A 17,664-nucleotide genomic window follows, 5' to 3' on the forward strand; every position below is an offset into this window, starting at 1 on the left:
TTGCAAGAAAAATATGTTAGCAAGTATTTGCTTGCACTTTCTCATGTTAGTAAAAAAACGAGCTGATGTGTGCATCACATGACTTCCTTTTACTCCAAATTAATGTCATTTTCTCATTATTGGCAGTTTTAATGTGATTCAATAGTTTACTCTCTAAATATTACCAACAGTGGCCAAATTGAAACCAGATTAAAAAATAAATAAATAAATAAAAAAAAAAATTGCCAATTTTGTCGCCAAGTTGCCGACAAAACTTAGCGACCAAAGGACTGGCGATATATTGCCAAGTGTCCGTCAAACTATAACACCACTTGAGTTTACATCGAAATTAACGATGATTTCCCCTTAAAAAAGGGTCAAAAGATTCTCTTTGGAGCATCTGAATGCAACCAAAAAGGGAGGTGCACAACTAGACCCCACTAGGAGTCTAAGTACCAAATTTTAACTTTCTTAAAAAAATTTCAACTTTTCCGTTCTTAAGTTATGCGACATTCATACACACATACACACATACGCACATACATACGTACATACAGACGTCACGAGAAAACTCTTTGTAATTAACTCGGGGATCGTCAAAATGGATTTTTCGGGTGCCTGTACGTTTCTAGGCGTGTGGTCGGGTTCAAAAATAAACTCAACATTCATTCTGGGGTGAACAAAATGGAAATTAAGGCTGATAAAAAAAAAGTTTAATATTTAATGCACTAATAAAAAAAATATTTCGATTGAAAAAAAAAAAAGAAGAAAAGAAAGATGGTAAGTAAGTGAGCAAATATTTTTTTAAAAAATATCGGTTAGACTTGACAGATTTAACCTCGCAAAAAATATCTTTTAAACAGCTAGTTGCTTGTACTTCTTATATCGTTTTTCTTTTTTCAATCGACTCTTTTTTTATTTCAAAGAATATTTGAAGCTCTGTCGCTTTTGTAATATGTTTTCAACACTCCTCTCCATTCTCTTAAACGAGAAAAAATCAGAGAACTGTATTTATTTAGCGAGTAAAATAAGATTTAAAAATTGATCGTGTGTAAATTTATATTTTACGTTTAATTATGTTTCAGTCACGTGAGCTACGATATGAATGACTTCCCAAGAAACGTAATACGCAAAGAGAATATTAATATACTAGTAAACAAAATTTTCTCTTAAGATGCGAATTTAACTTATTTTAAAGGAAGTAGCTTTATGTACGTTGTTAAAGATGTCGGAGGCATTCCATTAGCAACATGGAGCCCAATATAAAATTATTTTTGTTTTAAGCATTCTTTTTCGATTAAATAGAAAAAACACCCGAAAAAGAATGCTTAATGCAATCATAAAAATAGCCATCCCCTCAAGAATTAAAAAAAAAATGTAAGAAAGAGAGCAAATAATTAAAAATAAATAAATAAGCATTGAAAAAAAAAAGTGAAGCAGGGTTTTGTGAGACAAGAAAATGTGTGTTTGTGACGGTCAGTCAATATGTGAGTATCGGTGTGTGAGTGAAATCTTAGAATCAAATACAAAAACCACATATGAGGTAGTGAGAATCAAAAGGATGTAAGTGCCAAAATTTAAAATTTAGAGATAACCTGCACTCAGAGCCGGCCTTAAGCCAATTACAGCAAAAAAGCCCAATGGGGGCCCGCTGTAAGAAAATTCCTCTTAAAATAAATAAGAAAATAAATTAAATAAAAAGTTCAAATGATTTTAATTAATATTAATCATAATATGCTTAACTGAAATTTAATTTGGGGGTATGGAACTACTTTCAGATCGATTAGGGAGTAGGCGGAGTTTCCTGAGGCTTTTAGCATCCCTATTAAAGTTAGCAAATATATGTCCGAAACTACTAGTCTCAAATAAATTTCCAGAAAAAAAAACATAGCCAGTTGAACATTTTAAAGGTAATATCTAAGGCCGTACCCGCTGTACCCTATAACTTTTGGTCAAGAGAAAGCAACTAGGTAGTGGGGAACTAAAGAGCAAATTTTTAACGATTATCAGCAATTAATACGGTTCGCAGTAACGTAAGGGTCAAGAGCCCCTATCCCAGTACCTTACTTTCAGATGGGAAATGCGGAGATTTACCTGAGACTCCGTAATTCCAGAAATCGCTATATTTTCAATTTATTTCATTTATATATTTACTTTTATTATTTTTTTACTTTCTTTATTTGTGTTTATAAAAAATCTTAAAACTCACCAGCATTGGCAATTTCTTTAATACACAATTAACACTAACAATACGCAATTCTGAAAAATAAAGAAATAAATCATAAACTTTAAATACTGCGTGCTTATTAAGCGTAAAACATCTCCATAACAATTTTGAAGAAAGCAAATTGCCATTCATCTTCTAACGTTTATACACATATACTGGAATTCGGTTTTGATACTTTCAAGGCCAAAACTTTTCTTGGGGCAGCCAATAAACGCTGACAAATCTCCAAACGTGACTGAAGATGCATTTTTAAGACTTCAATTTCAAAAATATCAGGAGAAGGCTACTCAAACGCCCACTTTTACCTCAACTTTATCACAAAAAACTGACTAAAATTACATCATTCAGTTTTCAATTTTAAAGGATTTTCAAGAAAGGAAGATTCATAAATATTACAACCCTCCTCCCCTTCTTCTCCTCTAACGGCTCCAAAAGTAGCCCAAAACAGTGTTTTTAATATTTAAATTTCGAAATATTTCATGAGGAAGGTCTGTAAACAAAGTAGATTTTACAGCGTCAAGCAGATTTTACAGCAAAAGTTTTTTTTTTGTGCAAAATCACGCTTTTTCAGGAAAACAACTATGTAGATGAACTTAACAGCAAAACTTCATCTAAATGCAAAATTTTTAATGATTGGGTTACTAATTCCCATCATTTGAGATTGAGAAGAAATAAAAATTCTATAATAAAGGATAAGTGTACGAGTGGAAACTGGACATAATATCTATATCTTTATTGCCACATCCTAATTACGTTTCCATTTTTATAGATATGCCTCGTATTACCTAATCTAGAAAATTACCAGTCATAACATGCTGGGTGTGAATTTCTTCTTCATTTCCATTCCATTCCATTTGTAGAAATAGCAAACTTTTCGACTAGAGTCCTATTGCAATTCACAATTGTGAAAAACATAATTTGAATTCAAGACGTCAAAATTCAAATGAATGCAAGGGCTGGATGTTGATGTTCTTATTTTTTTTCTTCTTTTGTCTCTTTTGTCTTAAATACGAATAGAGCTCATTTTTATACGACATGCTTCAATTATTGTATCGATGTTTTTGCTCCAGCTTTGCTTGCCTCAAATCTTTTCAAGATTTTCTCCAAAAATCTGCTTTTTTTCCTCAAAGAACCTTTCAACACAAGTAAAATAGTCGATTTCCAAGATAATAATGCGTGTTTTGCGAAAATATTTACCTTCTCAGAAGTCAAGGAACTGGGAGCCTTGACTCAGCATTAGCTTCAGTAACCGAGTTATTAATAGGAGGAAATCAGCCTCGGAAGAAGATCAAGATGTGGTTGATGTCATCAAGCTGTCAGGACATGCAAATAAACTTTCATTTTATTTATAAATATTCTTTTTTTTCTGAAAAGAAGAAAAATAAATTAATGTCTCGTACGGTACACATTAAGTAATTTTTTCGAAAAAGAGAGGGATAGAACTAAAATGCAAAATGAGTGATATTTTTCAGAGACCCTTTTAGACTTGATTAATCATGTACTCTCTATCTTAGGGGACGTTCACAAATTATGTCTCGTTTTGGGAGGGGGAGGAGTTAATGAAATTGTGACAGTTTGTGACTAGGGGGGTGGAGGGGGTACAAGAAGTGTGACATCATACATTTTAACTCAAATAAAACCTTTTTTTTATAACAATATGTTTGTGTGCAGCATGATATGTGACAAGGGGAAGAAAGGGGTAAGGTGAAGTCTGATAACGTGTAACAAAACAGTTGGGGGGGGGGGGCATTTTTAATCCATCCTTTTACGTCTTCTTTTTTTTGAAATTGAAAATTAAATTCAAAGTAGTTCTTTTTAATGAAAGTTTAGCAAATAACGCAAAAAATACGTATATAAATAAATAAATAAATAAAAATAAATAAATAAATATTAATAGTAATAAATAATAAATAAAAAAATAAAATAGCAAATATATTTTGTTTTATGTGCGATTTTAGGACAAGCATATTTTGAATAAGATGAGCAAAACTTATAATTAAGAAATACGTTTTAAAAAATAAATTCATTTTATCAGCAAACAGAAATCAACATAATGAATATTCTTCCTTCTCTTTCTTTTACTTAACTTTTTCTTCTGCCTTCTTCTCTCCTAGAGTTGAACAATGATTTCATCATGATGGAAAAAATGTTAAATCATTTCTAAGTATAGGAAATGATTAAGGAAAGTAATATAAACCTCGACGTTTTTGAAAAATGGCTTAGGTTTAAGTTTGTAAGAGGACTGCCTCCTGTAAGGCAAATAGAAACAAAGTTCACAGCAATTTCAATTAAATCCTTGGAAATTATGAATGGTATTTTGCTTTTCAAGTCTACGAAGACGATTTTTAAAAGTTAATTACATTCTGAGACTGCCTAAAAGAACTTTTGCTGGATATGTTTACTATTTGAGTTAAATAGAGTGGACGCGCTTTCAATAATGACAAAATGTAACACCGATATTTAAACGAAAAGGTTCTTGATAGCGTAGTCACGCGCACTCATTTCCTTGTTGGAAAAATTTTGTCGATAATTGTCCCTTCGGAAAAAAAAAAGTTTTCAGTACGTGTCAAAAAGTATTAAAGCAATACATATACTACTTAACGTGTGTGTAAAAACTGTTCACGTGTAATTTTAGTGTAGTGTGACTTTGGTTACTTGATGCTTGACCTTGGACGAATTCATGTTTGAGTCGAAAAAGGAGAAAATCTTCGATTGGCACAGCGCTAATAATCGTTAACCGTGCACAAATCGGCTTTCTTCACCCGTACTTTAACAAACAGAGTCGTTTTAAGCCACAGCGGATCGTAACTCAACTTAAAAGAGTCAACCGATAAGTTCACTGCTCCTTAGAAAATTGCTCATAATATAAGTTTATTGTAAAATAAATAAAAGTATAAACATTACATTGTAGTTTTAACCTTTGAGTATCTCTTAAGACGATTATTAAAAACTCCAATAGCTACCCATGCACTCTGGTAAGATTCTGTATTACTCATTTTCGTAATTTAAGTCAAACAAAATGGACGTGGCACTGAGAAATGTAATACAAGTCAGTAAACAAAGCGGTCCTTGATAGTGTAATCACGCGCACTCATTTCCTGGTAGGGAAAATTGTGTCAATTACTTTTCCCTATGAAAAAGAACAGGGGAAAAAAGAAAAAGAAAAAAACATCGCTTCGCTTCTTACGTCACTAAATGTGTTTACAAAACATTTTTCTTTTTAAACTCGGAGTCTCATGCTTGAAAAAAGTATAAAAAAAACTCACAATGGCAATGCTTTTAAGGCTAGCTAAAATTATTTTGTTTATCCTCAATCGATAGTTAATTAATGCCCTTTTAAAATTTGGCGATTTTATACTTAACAAAAAACTTCAATTAAATAACAATCAAAAATAATTAAATAAAGTATTTTTTACTTCTTTATAAAGCATAATAAAAACTAATTCTGAAATTAAAACAAAGCTGTTTCTTCAGTGAAATGATTTCAAAAGAATTAAAGCATGGAAAAGCTCAGTTTTCATTGAGAAAAAAAGGACCACATTTAAACTAGAATAAATGTAGAAACTAAATAATGGGTTTTCTAATTTCTATATTTACTGTTATGATAAGTAGAGGAAATGTAAAGCCACGAAACTCTCATTCTAACGAAGTGTAGCGCAAATCACTTATTTGCGGATATTTGAAATTTATAATGTGTTCCTAATCAGCATATTGAAGTACACGTGGTTTGCTGCATATGATGCCACACAATAAATGAAATGATTAAATGTACTGAAAAAAAAATTAATAATTAATTCACAATATGTGTTAAAAGGAAAGTGGCATTGAGACTATTGATATCAACATGTAATTTAGGGGACATGTTATTCGTTTTACAGCAGTGTGCTGTAATATGCGTTCAAATCCTTGTAATAAAAATTCAACACAATATCAAACGTGCAGAATGCTGTACATAATGTCATAGAAGTAATTAAATATTTCAATGAACCAAAAATAAATAAATAAATAAAATAAATAAATAAATAAATAAAAATTCAGTACAGTATACTCGAATTCAGTACAGCATACGTTTGCAGGAAAGTAGTATACTGCCGCGGACATCTAGATGGCAGTATCTGCAGAAATGAGTTTCAGAAATATTTGAAGAAACGCGTTCTGGTTTCCATACTAACAATAGGGAAATGTTGGAATCAGACGTTTTCTTTGCTCTTTTCGTTTTTTTTTTTTTTCAGCGGAAATCAAATAAGCAAACTTGAATCTGACGTACAATCGATGACAAAAATGCAAATAATAATAAAAAAAAAGAAAGATGCAGTTGCCATCCTTTACCTGCCCACAGAAGTACGGTGGCAAGCCGTTTGCTGTGGATCGTCAATTAGTTGTGCATTAAACTAACTAAATTCTTTGTTTGTGAAGTTAGTGACGAGTTGGCCCTTGTAAAACGTTTTGATGTATTCTTTAACATCAAATTGTGACTGAACAATAAATATCTACCTTCGTGCCCCGAGGAATAACAGGAAATATCCAACGTTGTTTAGCACAAATCAACAGGTTACAGAATACACGTGTTTCGGGGTTTCAAGGAACCCCTTTTTCAATTCAAAGGTGTCTATTATCTAATAGAAATTTTTTCTGAAACCAAAATCCTCAATGGCCTCAATTTGTTTTCTAAATTTGTACAAGTTCACCGCTTAAAGGACATTCTGAAACAATGGATACGTTTTGTTTATCATAAATATAGCTTTGTAAATGTTTGAGCCTAAAGAACTTTCAGAGTTTTTGGTAATTATCCAAACGAAAAATATCATATGCAGCTGCCAAAGCGTAGTGTTGCTCCCACGTAATCAAAAGTAGTTAAAAAATCTTAACAACTTACAATAGAAGCAATAAAAACTGAAGTAGTAGGCAGAAAGTTTAAGAACTTCAGAATAGAAAAATGTGTAATTCCGTACTACAACCCTTTAAACAGAAAATGTCAACTTCACAATCAGCGCTGTATAAAGACACGCACTTTAATTATAAAAAGAGTTAGAAAATATAATTTTTTTCTTGAGGATTTAAGTAGTTTTCATTCTTATGTATTTCCAACCCTAGATTTTCAACATTAGCAAACGCTATTTTGCTATTTTGTAAAAATACAAAATAGCGACCTGAAATGTGCTTTGTCAGTTACAACCTAATGTCCTAAAACAAAATAAAAGCAGATTTTGATTTCATGTAATTTAATAGTACTTCATATACTTTTAATATATTCAAAAAAAAAAAAGAGATGTGAAGTAATATTAAATTTTATATAAGGATTCATTTATATTTTTATATAATTGCTAGATTGAGCTATCAACCTCTTCAGTTTCAGTTTTAAATTAAAATTGCACTACTTGTATTGACCACATATGGTATAAGAGGGGAGTGACCTCACATCAGTGTTTAAAAGGGGGCACAGGGCCTGAAATGTTGAGAACTCCTAACTGGGTAAGGAAGAAAAAAAAACAAAGTATTAAAATACAAAGTAAAATCTTAAAGACAATAAGTCTCATACGATAAAACTTATTTCAAATTTTAAGATGAAAAACAGCTTTTAATATTGCCAAAGAATACGCAAGGACAATTTTCAAAAATCCCAATCGGACTTTAAATCTGAAGGGAAAAAAAGAACATTGCTCAAAAAAGATATTAATAACTGTCATAAATCATTGTTTTGCTCCACTTTCTGTCTTTTCACGAACAAAAGCTTGCTACAAGTAATGACACAGACAGACAAAACCCCCACCATTCCCAGTACGTGCTAAATAAAGCCCAGAGGATAACAGTAGTCACTGAAAATCCACCAGTCTTGCACCCTACTTTGAAGGTTTTTTTCAAACTACAGAAATAAAATAGAGCTCCAGGTTCAAATGGCAAACGGGTGTTTTCTTCTTCGGCAAGCAACTCCTCTGAGCTGTCTCAGCCAAGTTAAGGCAAGCCGCAATCCGCGAATATCGAGTTCTAAAAATGTTCGGGTGGTAGAAATTTTTCCTCGTTCCTGGCAAAGCTCCCAAAAAAGCTAGAATTCTTTGAAGAGCTGCAGCAGCCTGTGTCCCTGTTCTTCTTTCTGTTCTTTGCTGGATCTCGGAGGTGCTGAGAGTTCAGTGAGGTAAGGTTCCCCTCTTAAAGCCCCGGATTATTGTTTTACACCATTTTTCCTTGGAACGTGGTCACCCGGAAGCTTGTGAGTACGGACAATCAAATGTGACTATTGTTAATCTCATTTGTACAAAATATAGTGTTCATTATTACGGTAACTTTGTAAAATTTTGGAATTTTGTGGAAACTTTGGTTTGGATCAAATGACTGTTGAAATGAAGATTATGCCTAAAGTCTGCGAGTAATTTGGAAACAATGAAAATAATTTCTATTTCTTGTTTTCTCAAAGGAGGAACTTTGTTCCTCTTCCTTGACTATTTTGAATTGTCTGTACGTCAATCACTTCCAATCGGTTGAAATACAAATTATTTGCGCATTATTTGTGCCTTTATTAGTCTTGTACAGTGGTTTGGATAGACACAACTATTCACATAAGATTTGCTGCATTGAAGAATTTAATTGCTAAGGCTGTAGTTTATATCAGCTGCTGAAATTTTTGCCTGAAGTATCTAATGCATTTGGAATACCTCACAACGATTGGATAAAACATCTCCGTAATTTACATGTCTTAAGAGGAAAAATATTTCTTGCTGGAAAAAATACATTTTTAAATATGAGTATAAATGCTTAAGAGAACAGGTGAACAATGATCAATTAACTCGAGATTTGACGTAACTATCGGAAAAAAAGGCTAGCTTTAATTTGTGTGTTCAAATAATCAGTCGAGGAAAAAACATTTATTTGTTTTGATAAATTGCCGGATAAGTAATTAAGAATTGAATTAAATTAAAAATAAAGAAAGAAAAGAAGTATCTAAAAACATACAATCAGATCCCATTGCAATATAAGACAGCTAATATATAGCATCACTAATATAGATGTTTTAAGCAAATATTACTCAAAATCTTCGCTCCAGTAATTTTACTGTCCAATGTAAACAGTATACTGCTGGTAAATAGTAGAAAAAATTCACAGCAATAAAAAGCGGAATGAACAACGAGTATTTTAAAATTAAATTTTGTTCAGCAATTTAATTTCATTTAATGTGTTAACATGCGTGTATAATTCCTATACTTTGGTTATACAAAATGTACTATTAACTGTACTTTAGCTTTTTAATGTAGTTTAACTGAAATATGTCGCTAACTATTATTTTTGAACTTTAGTTTTATTAAATGTTCAGGAAATTTGAATTTCGTATAGTTTATACTAATTTAAACTGCGTTTCAAACTAAAAATATTTGAAATTTATAAAATTTTAACTTAATTTTTCTATTTGTGTGTCGGCGTGTGCTCAATCCATGCTCACATAAGCAACTAATTAGGATTTAAGTTGTTGATAATCTGAAAGTGCATCATTATAAGAGCTAAATGTTTTTAGTTATAAACAACTTTTAGATAAAAGTAGCGTTTGAGCAAAATATAACGAAACAGATGTATTTTGTTTTAAATAATTTGGTTTAGTTGAATTCAGGATGCAATTAAATTATTCTTTATTTATTATTTTTTATTTTTTTAAATGGGCTATACACAAATGTACATGTAATCAGCAGAACCAGGAATTTAAAATAACACCTTCCAACTCTCATCCATCTAATCCATTATGTAAAAAATGTGTCAATCATAGTGTAGTTGAATAATAAAGCTTTTCTCTCCATCATTTTATATGTTACTACTGTACATGATATTATTTCCGTTAAAATATTTGATTCCTGAATATTGATTTCAGGTGTACATAGCCCATTAAATCTTACATATGGCTGATGATCGAGAATACAGGTATTTGATTTTTACTTTGTGCTTAAGTACTCTCTCATGTGTTTGAATCTAATAATGTACAGTTTTAATATTATTTCTGTGTTATAATGGACGACTGTATACAAGTATCCAAATTACACGAAACATTAATTTGTTTTGCTACTTAGACGTAAATTAGGATACTTTTGGAGGTTCAAAACATCTTGTTCTTTTTTATCAATGTGATTTCATAATTCGTTTATCCAAATTATAATTTTACATGCTTAAATTTAACATTTTTTCTGGTTGTGCTTTCAAACTTTGAGCAATATTTGTAAATCAAGAGCGAAACATCTGCGCATGATTTTGCGCAATTTTTGTTCAAAGCTCTTACATATAGCAATTAATGGTATTCAAATTCGTCCTGCATTCTACTCAGCATTTGAAAATATAAGAATTACTCATATATTCAAATACACTTAATAGCAAAAAGATCGACGCACCAAGAAAGAGTTGTCTGATCTTTGTGCGTCGATTTTTTTTTGTTATAGAGTGTAATATGATAAAAGAACTAAAAAGTTTTACATTTGATGTTAGAAATAAACGGCAAAGTTGCCTTTTAATACGTTGCGTATTGTTGAAGGCAATCAATAAGAATAATAATCTTTAAACACTTTGACAACTTTTGAAAACACATTTCATTTCAGTTGAAAAAGATTTTCTGAACTAAAGCTTTAAGGCATTATAATCTTAACAACATTTGAAAAAAAAAAGTAGGTAGAACGCTTATGTTAGATAGAAGCACATTAGTTTTTTAAATAATCAATCGTACACATTTTTTATTAAAATAGTTAAAATGCAGTGTGTTTCGAAATTGACGATCCATCAATACATTAGTTTTCACATATAAATGGATCATCATTTTTTTAACAGCCAGTACTTAGCAATGTAATTGAAAAATATGGTCTAAACTCGTTAGTGACTAGTAACTGAACACTTAAACGCCATTTCATTTTAAAATTTTAAAACATTATTTAGAAAACGTTGCAGTTTGCACATTCGGGTGTTTCAAAAATACAGGTAAAAAAAATGTTTCTCCTAGGTACGGGCCACACCTCAATATTTTTAGACTTGTGGATAGCAATATACTGGAAGAATTTAAGCTTCCAATTTCAACTGAAGAAAGTTGCTTAACCCCTTTCCCCAAACTTCATACCTATATTAACGGGGGGGGGGGAGGGGTTAAAGAATGCATCAAACTAAGAAGGCAATGCTAGATGTTATAATATACACTAGTAACATGCATTTACATTAAAACAAAGTAACTATTAACACTTAAAAAAAACAGGTGGATAAATTAAATATTTCTAAACTTGTGTGGCATTTTCTATGCTGCAGCTAATGTTAAATTAGGAGGTCATTGAGCACCCCTCTAAAAATTTGAGTAAGAAGCTAAAACTTTTACAGCATAATACTTTTAGTAAATCTAAAAAAAGGGGGGGGGGAGGTTGGCCTGGACTCTAGCTCAAAAAAGTTTTTTTGAACCACCCTATTGCACATGCTAGTAAAAACATCACTCTTGATATATGTAATTACATTTAAAAAAAATAAAAAAGTAATGTAACTTTTATGGATCTGCGGAGGTTTTTTTTTGGGGGGGGGATGAAAAAGAAATAGTACCAACACAGTTGGCGAAAACCTCTAACCTGAGGTAAAACACAGCTTTTGCTTAAAGTTTTCTTTTTTTGTTGAGTATAGATACAGTTACTGCTGCCTACTCATTCAAGAAAAAATTATAAGAGTTTTTTTTTCAATTATAACTTGCTCATTCGCTGGGGAGTGTTCATTCACAGTTAAAATTCCATAATACACATTAAAATATCGATTTTGAATGAAATGTACATTTAACCATTGCAGCACATGTTAAAACGTGTCATGCATAATAATGTGATAATTTAAGCAATATTGAGTTATTGTACCAAAAAAATAAATAAAATTGAAGAAAAATACTGGAAAAAGTAGCTTTGGATACCGGATACAATTTACATCTTTAGTACTAAGAACATTAAAAAAAAGATTACTTAAATATTTTTAAAACATCATTTTTCTTTTCATTTCATGAAAACCATATTGCTATTTTTTCCACTTTTTAAAAAATTTTTTAGAAGGTAATATTTTGTTTTTATATTTTTACTTCAAACATGAACTTAATTTTCTTTAACATTTCTTTTCCAATATTTGCTTTGAATTATGTTTAATTTTCAGCTTTTGTGGCTCTTTATTTGCTTTAAATATTCATTTCGTAGCATAATACTTTTAGCTGTAATCTTATGGTAGTTATAGATTCTATGTAGATATAGGTAAATGCTTTAGCTTTTGATGTGGTTTATTGATTTTTGGCATTCATGTTTTAAAAGTGTTACACGATTAATCAGTTTAATTGTTTACATGTTTACATTAGCTGTTATTAGTGATAAAAGCTTGAAAATACTTTGGAATTTTATTTTGTAGGCAAATTACTTTGACTGGACCCAAAAAAACAAAAAAAAACAGTTTAACGCATTTTTATTTGTTTACTTATTTATTAAAAAAGGGGGAGGGGAGTAGGGTGGCTTTGACCTTCTGAAATTGCTTGCCTACAACTGAAGCAATTCTGATAATGAGTAAACAATAAGGAAAACAAAATAAATAAAAACATTCATATTTGTAGTCGGTGTCAAATACGAATATGTCACACCTTGTTCCTGTCTTTCATTTTATTTGAATAATTCTAAGCAGTGATCACCAGACGTTCACCAAAAATCATTCCTCCAGCCCTATTGTGTAGCAAACCGATGCAAAAAAAGTGTTTCACGAAGATTCACTATCGAATTATTGACAATTGTAACATGATCCCATGAATATATCTCGCGAAACATCATCAATAGCGCCAAATTAACACCATATTCGGAAAATCATTTACGGCACCACATTTATCTCTAAACCGGCGATATATTACCCATTTGGGGAGAAAAACTTAGGTGGTCAAAAGCTTGGCCATATTTCGCCAAGTAGTTGCCAATGTATGACATTATTTTAGTCTGTACTGACATCAACACGGATTCGTACCAAAAAACGTACAAATATTCCTTTTAGAACACTTAAATGAAGTCAAAGAGCATGACTAGACCCCTCTGAATTTACAGACATTGGTTTCCACCTTGTACGGCAATACGGATCGTAAAGTAAAAATTCCCTGCAGAAATGAAACTTGGTGATTTAGGGTTAAATATTTTTTATGTAACACTTTCAGCTGCGAAAAATATCGCAAACTGTAACAAGGTTTAAAAGATTGAAAAAATATTTGAAATGAAAATTGCACAAATGAACTCAGTGTAATAATTTTATGAATGCCAATGTTCAATAATCCAGCTACGAGTGCATGCTTTCTGAAGCTTTTAGCTATAATCCGTAGTGCCCTGTTAATTCTTACCATTCCATGTACAGCAGCTGAAAGAAACAATCGAGCAGAAGTTCCGAGTTTTTTGAAGTTCAGCAAAAGCCACTTTTAGTTGTATCCCAAGCATAGCTTTGGGGAAACTTTCCTATCTGATCAAGGTAGGGAACTGCCTCCTTGTGCGTTCTCAAATCCCGTGTGACGAAATCCAGCATGGTACTTCCTCCAACCTGCAAGATCCATCCTCCAATTATCTTGTTTCATTTTAAATCTGCATAAATCCCCAGTTTGTTTTGATATTTTATTTACTTTATTTGTATTAAAATTAAACAGTTTGAAAAATCAGTTTTATCTTAAATTAAAATGTGACATAGCTAAAATTCACCCAATATTTTGAATATTTGATATTTGTTTTTGCTCTGTATGGTCTTATACGCATCATCAGAGTGAACATCTCAACACACATTACGTATGTCGTTTTTAGAAATCTTACATTAATTGTTTTTTACTGAATTTCACCATTTAAAAATAGGTAGGGTTCTTTTTACTTTACCCACTTAAATCGTCTCTTTATCAACAGTAGAGATGTTAAACCCAGACAAATAAACCAAGATGAAACAAATCAGTTTTTAGTCTGAAACAATTCCCCGATAAGTTTCAAAGTCATTCTTTTAAAATCCGATCTTATTATCATCGTAGGGAACCATGCATTTTTTAACATTTAGCTTTCAGAATAACTTTTTAAAACTATGTTCTGTCCATTATTTTAACATTTTGAGTTATTTTTATAACGTCAGCGTTTTTTTTTTTTAATTCGGGAAAGATGCATAAAAAAGGAAAATAATTTCCACCATTTCTGTAACTTGTTTATTTATTCAGTATTGATCATATATAAAAATAATTAAAAAAAACCCGAAGACAGTAAAACTTAGAATAGCCCCGCGACTAAAGAAGAGAAGGTGTTCAAGAAATCGTTTCTGAAATCCATAAATTTTACTTTTTATTCAACATAAATAATTTTCTCTTGATTTCGAATCATTTGTTGAAATAAATATTCATGTTGCAAACTTAATTAAAAATGAAAAAATGTGATGCTTTAATACTTTTTATTTGTTTTTAATAATGGTTTGATAACACATAACAAAGTTAATTATTTCAGTGTAAACGATTAAACTTCAGAAAAAAAAACCTGTTAACAACAACAATAAATATAAAAAAATCTGTAAAACTCAGAAATTTTATTGCCTTAGCATTTGCATAGATAAATATTCCAACCTCCAAAAAAATATGAAACCATGCTATAAAAGCGCGTGAAAACCTAAAAACTCGAATGGGTCTAATCAAAAAAAAAAAAAAAATCCAAAATATATTTGGAATACTGTGTAAAATCTTGTATTCTTTGTAAATACAAAATTCTATATAAGAGTAAAATCAACAGAAATTTTTTCTCCAATTAAAATTGTTTTATTCATTTTTGAAAAAATATGCTTGCTACTTGCCCTTTGAGCACGAAGTTCTTTCTATTCTTTTATAAATATATTCCTGCATGTTTTCCACTAACTATTATGATATTATAGTGCCCTTGACCCCCCCTCCCCTCATGAATTAAAGTAACAGGTATTCAACTACTTTCAGACTTTTAATCTTTTAATAATGATAATAATCTTTTTAAAAATTATTATCCTGTTTTATTTTGAATTTCAAAATACTTTTGATCATTTTTATTTATATTGTTTTGAGATGATTTTTTTTTTCAATTTTGTCAGTTTCTACCCAATGCAATTAAATTTCAAAACTTTTATTTATGTTTTGCTTCTATCTTATTATATTACTAAGAAACAAGTACTATGACTAACTCGACATATGTGTTTCATAATTAAGCAAAACTATACTTTGATTTTTCAGAAGAAATGAAGTGCTTTAAAATATATTTCATTTTATTTGAAAAATTTCGTTTGCCTTTACAGGGAAGTAAACTCTTTTAGTTTTGTTTCGCTGAGAGACTAATGAAAAAATCAGTACAAAGCGAATGAAGCAAATGATGAACTATGTAAAGGACTGAATGCCTGCATGGCAGTAAAAATTTCGACTACCGTTTGAATTTAACTTAGTTTTAATCTTCATTGAACTCTTTTAACTTATCTTCTGTTTGCTTTGACTTTTTAAAGCTTGTGAATATATATATTTCGTTTTAGAAGTCTGCGGCTAAGAAATATTTTTCAGCAACGCAAGAATATAGATAAAGTTTTCCCACACAAAGCATTTCATAAAAATTACGTTTTTAAACGTTTAATCATAATTAAGAAAAGACGATGATCTAATGCTTCAAAAAAGAATTTTGAAATAATATAATCTGTAATTTACTGACAGCATTGTTTTTTTATTTGAGTTTTGTCCTCTACAATTTGCCGATAAAAAACTATCATAGGAGACAAATATCTATGAAATAAAGTTTGGAATTAAACCGTTTGCTCAGAAACTATGGCAACTACCGAACTTATTATTATTTTTTTCATTATAGTGCTATTTTCATTATCTTTGAAAACGATAGGTAATTTGCTGTCTTTTTCAAACAGAATAAAAATGGTCATTATATTTTAAATTTATGGCAACTGATATTGTATAAAAAAATATCCAACTTTTTATTTTTACCAAAGAACCTTTAAAATTTTAACAATAAAATTTTATATTTAGAAAAAAAAACTACTTATCATTATTTTCTCAACAACGTGAAGCATTCAAGATTATTGTTTCTTCCCTTAAACTTCTTTTTTTCATTGTAATTCACAAAATAAAAGGATTTATCCATCATTTTTGAATTGAATCAAGAAAGGAGAACTTTTCGTCGAGTTGTCTTTTTTTGCTTCTAATTTCAGTTTCCATCTTTTTTCATAGCGAATCCGAAGAGGAGGAGGAAGAAGACGTAGGAAGGTATGACATTTTGCTTTCTCATCTTGTTTAAAGTGATAAAAAACAAATATAATCTTTAAAAGTGGTATTCGGGTCTAAAATAAAGGCTACATATTTATTAAAAGTCAAATAAACTTAAGATTTTAATGCATACATATGTCAGAGTTTGACTTTCAAAAAGAATTTAATTCCGAAAAATCAGAAAGTGAACTGAAGATTGTTTCTTTTTTATTCAGTCAAATACAACAATATTAGGTCTTTTGTACAAACATAAAATGTTTTTCACTTAAAATCACTGATAGAAAGCAATAGTTTTGTTTAAAAAGTGTAGATCCCATTTCAGTTTTTTAACAAGAAGGATCTATACCTGAATAAACTAATATCAGAACCGCTTTTTTATCTCCCACGATCCTTTGCTAAATGCGATTCTGTAGCAAATTTCTAAAATTGGTATTGTGTTCACAGTTTATAATATTAGTTTTTTTTAATAGTAACTATAAAAAAACCGTATTGGTTAATCTGTGAAAAAAAGGGTTAACCAGAATTTGATTTAATTAGTCGACCGAAAGAAACTCATTTCAACATTTCAATTCAAGAAGCAAAATTAATAAGATTACTTTTGCCGAAATTTCAGAAAAATGATGTGAGATTGGAAAATTTTCATTTGCTGTTTATTCGTGTTGTATATTAGAGAATTTTTTTTGCTAATACTTTTGCGATTAAACTATTTTTGAATGTCCCCACATTCAAAACCATTGGAATTTGATTTTAAGCATCTTTAAATTTCACAGTTTCATTTAGGGTCAGTTGGGGCGTAAGGAAACAGAATTTCAATGTTCTAACTTTAGATATTTCCTTTGAATGATGTCAGACACAATAAAAAATTTGACTTTTATGACTCTTTGCAAATGAAATCGTGTTTTATTTTAACTTGGCATGTTTTATTTCACCCCATAGGTTAGGGGTAAATGTAACTTATTTCTCCATGAAATTAATGTAAGCAGATAATCGCACTCACTTAAAAGATTAAGAAGTACTACACCAACAATGTTCAATGTCAATCAATTAAACCGCAGTACATATCTAACATTCATAAATTTAAAAAAGAGACAAAGAGAAGCAAACAAATGTTTAAGATAAAACATTTCTTTTTTTAAGATAAAACTTTCATCTTTTGTAAAAGTTCAGAACTTAATGGGCAGTTATTATCTGCTCAAAAAGCAAATAATTTTGAGTCATTAAGTTTTTCTTT

At 30.3% G+C, this 17,664-nt stretch overlaps 1 protein-coding gene and 1 long non-coding RNA gene across 2 annotated transcripts in view; both read left to right on the plus strand.

Moving 5' to 3' along the window:
* LOC129230394 (uncharacterized) overlaps nucleotides 1-16,434 on the plus strand; it is a 28,567-nt gene extending 12,133 nt beyond the window's left edge. The window contains exons 2-4 of the long non-coding RNA XR_008581152.1: nucleotides 10,059-10,108; nucleotides 13,553-13,663; nucleotides 16,398-16,434. This is a non-coding gene — a long non-coding RNA (uncharacterized LOC129230394). The remainder of the gene's footprint in view (nucleotides 1-10,058; nucleotides 10,109-13,552; nucleotides 13,664-16,397) is intronic.
* LOC129225323 (troponin T, skeletal muscle-like) overlaps nucleotides 1-17,664 on the plus strand; it is a 92,588-nt gene that overhangs the window by 53,283 nt on the left and 21,641 nt on the right. Inside the window, exon 8 of the mRNA XM_054859914.1 lies at nucleotides 16,398-16,433. Coding sequence (XP_054715889.1) covers nucleotides 16,398-16,433 — 36 coding nt within the window. The remainder of the gene's footprint in view (nucleotides 1-16,397; nucleotides 16,434-17,664) is intronic.

Source organism: Uloborus diversus, chromosome 1 (genome assembly GCF_026930045.1).
Source record: "Uloborus diversus isolate 005 chromosome 1, Udiv.v.3.1, whole genome shotgun sequence".
Classification (NCBI taxonomy): Eukaryota; Metazoa; Arthropoda; class Arachnida; order Araneae; family Uloboridae; genus Uloborus; species Uloborus diversus.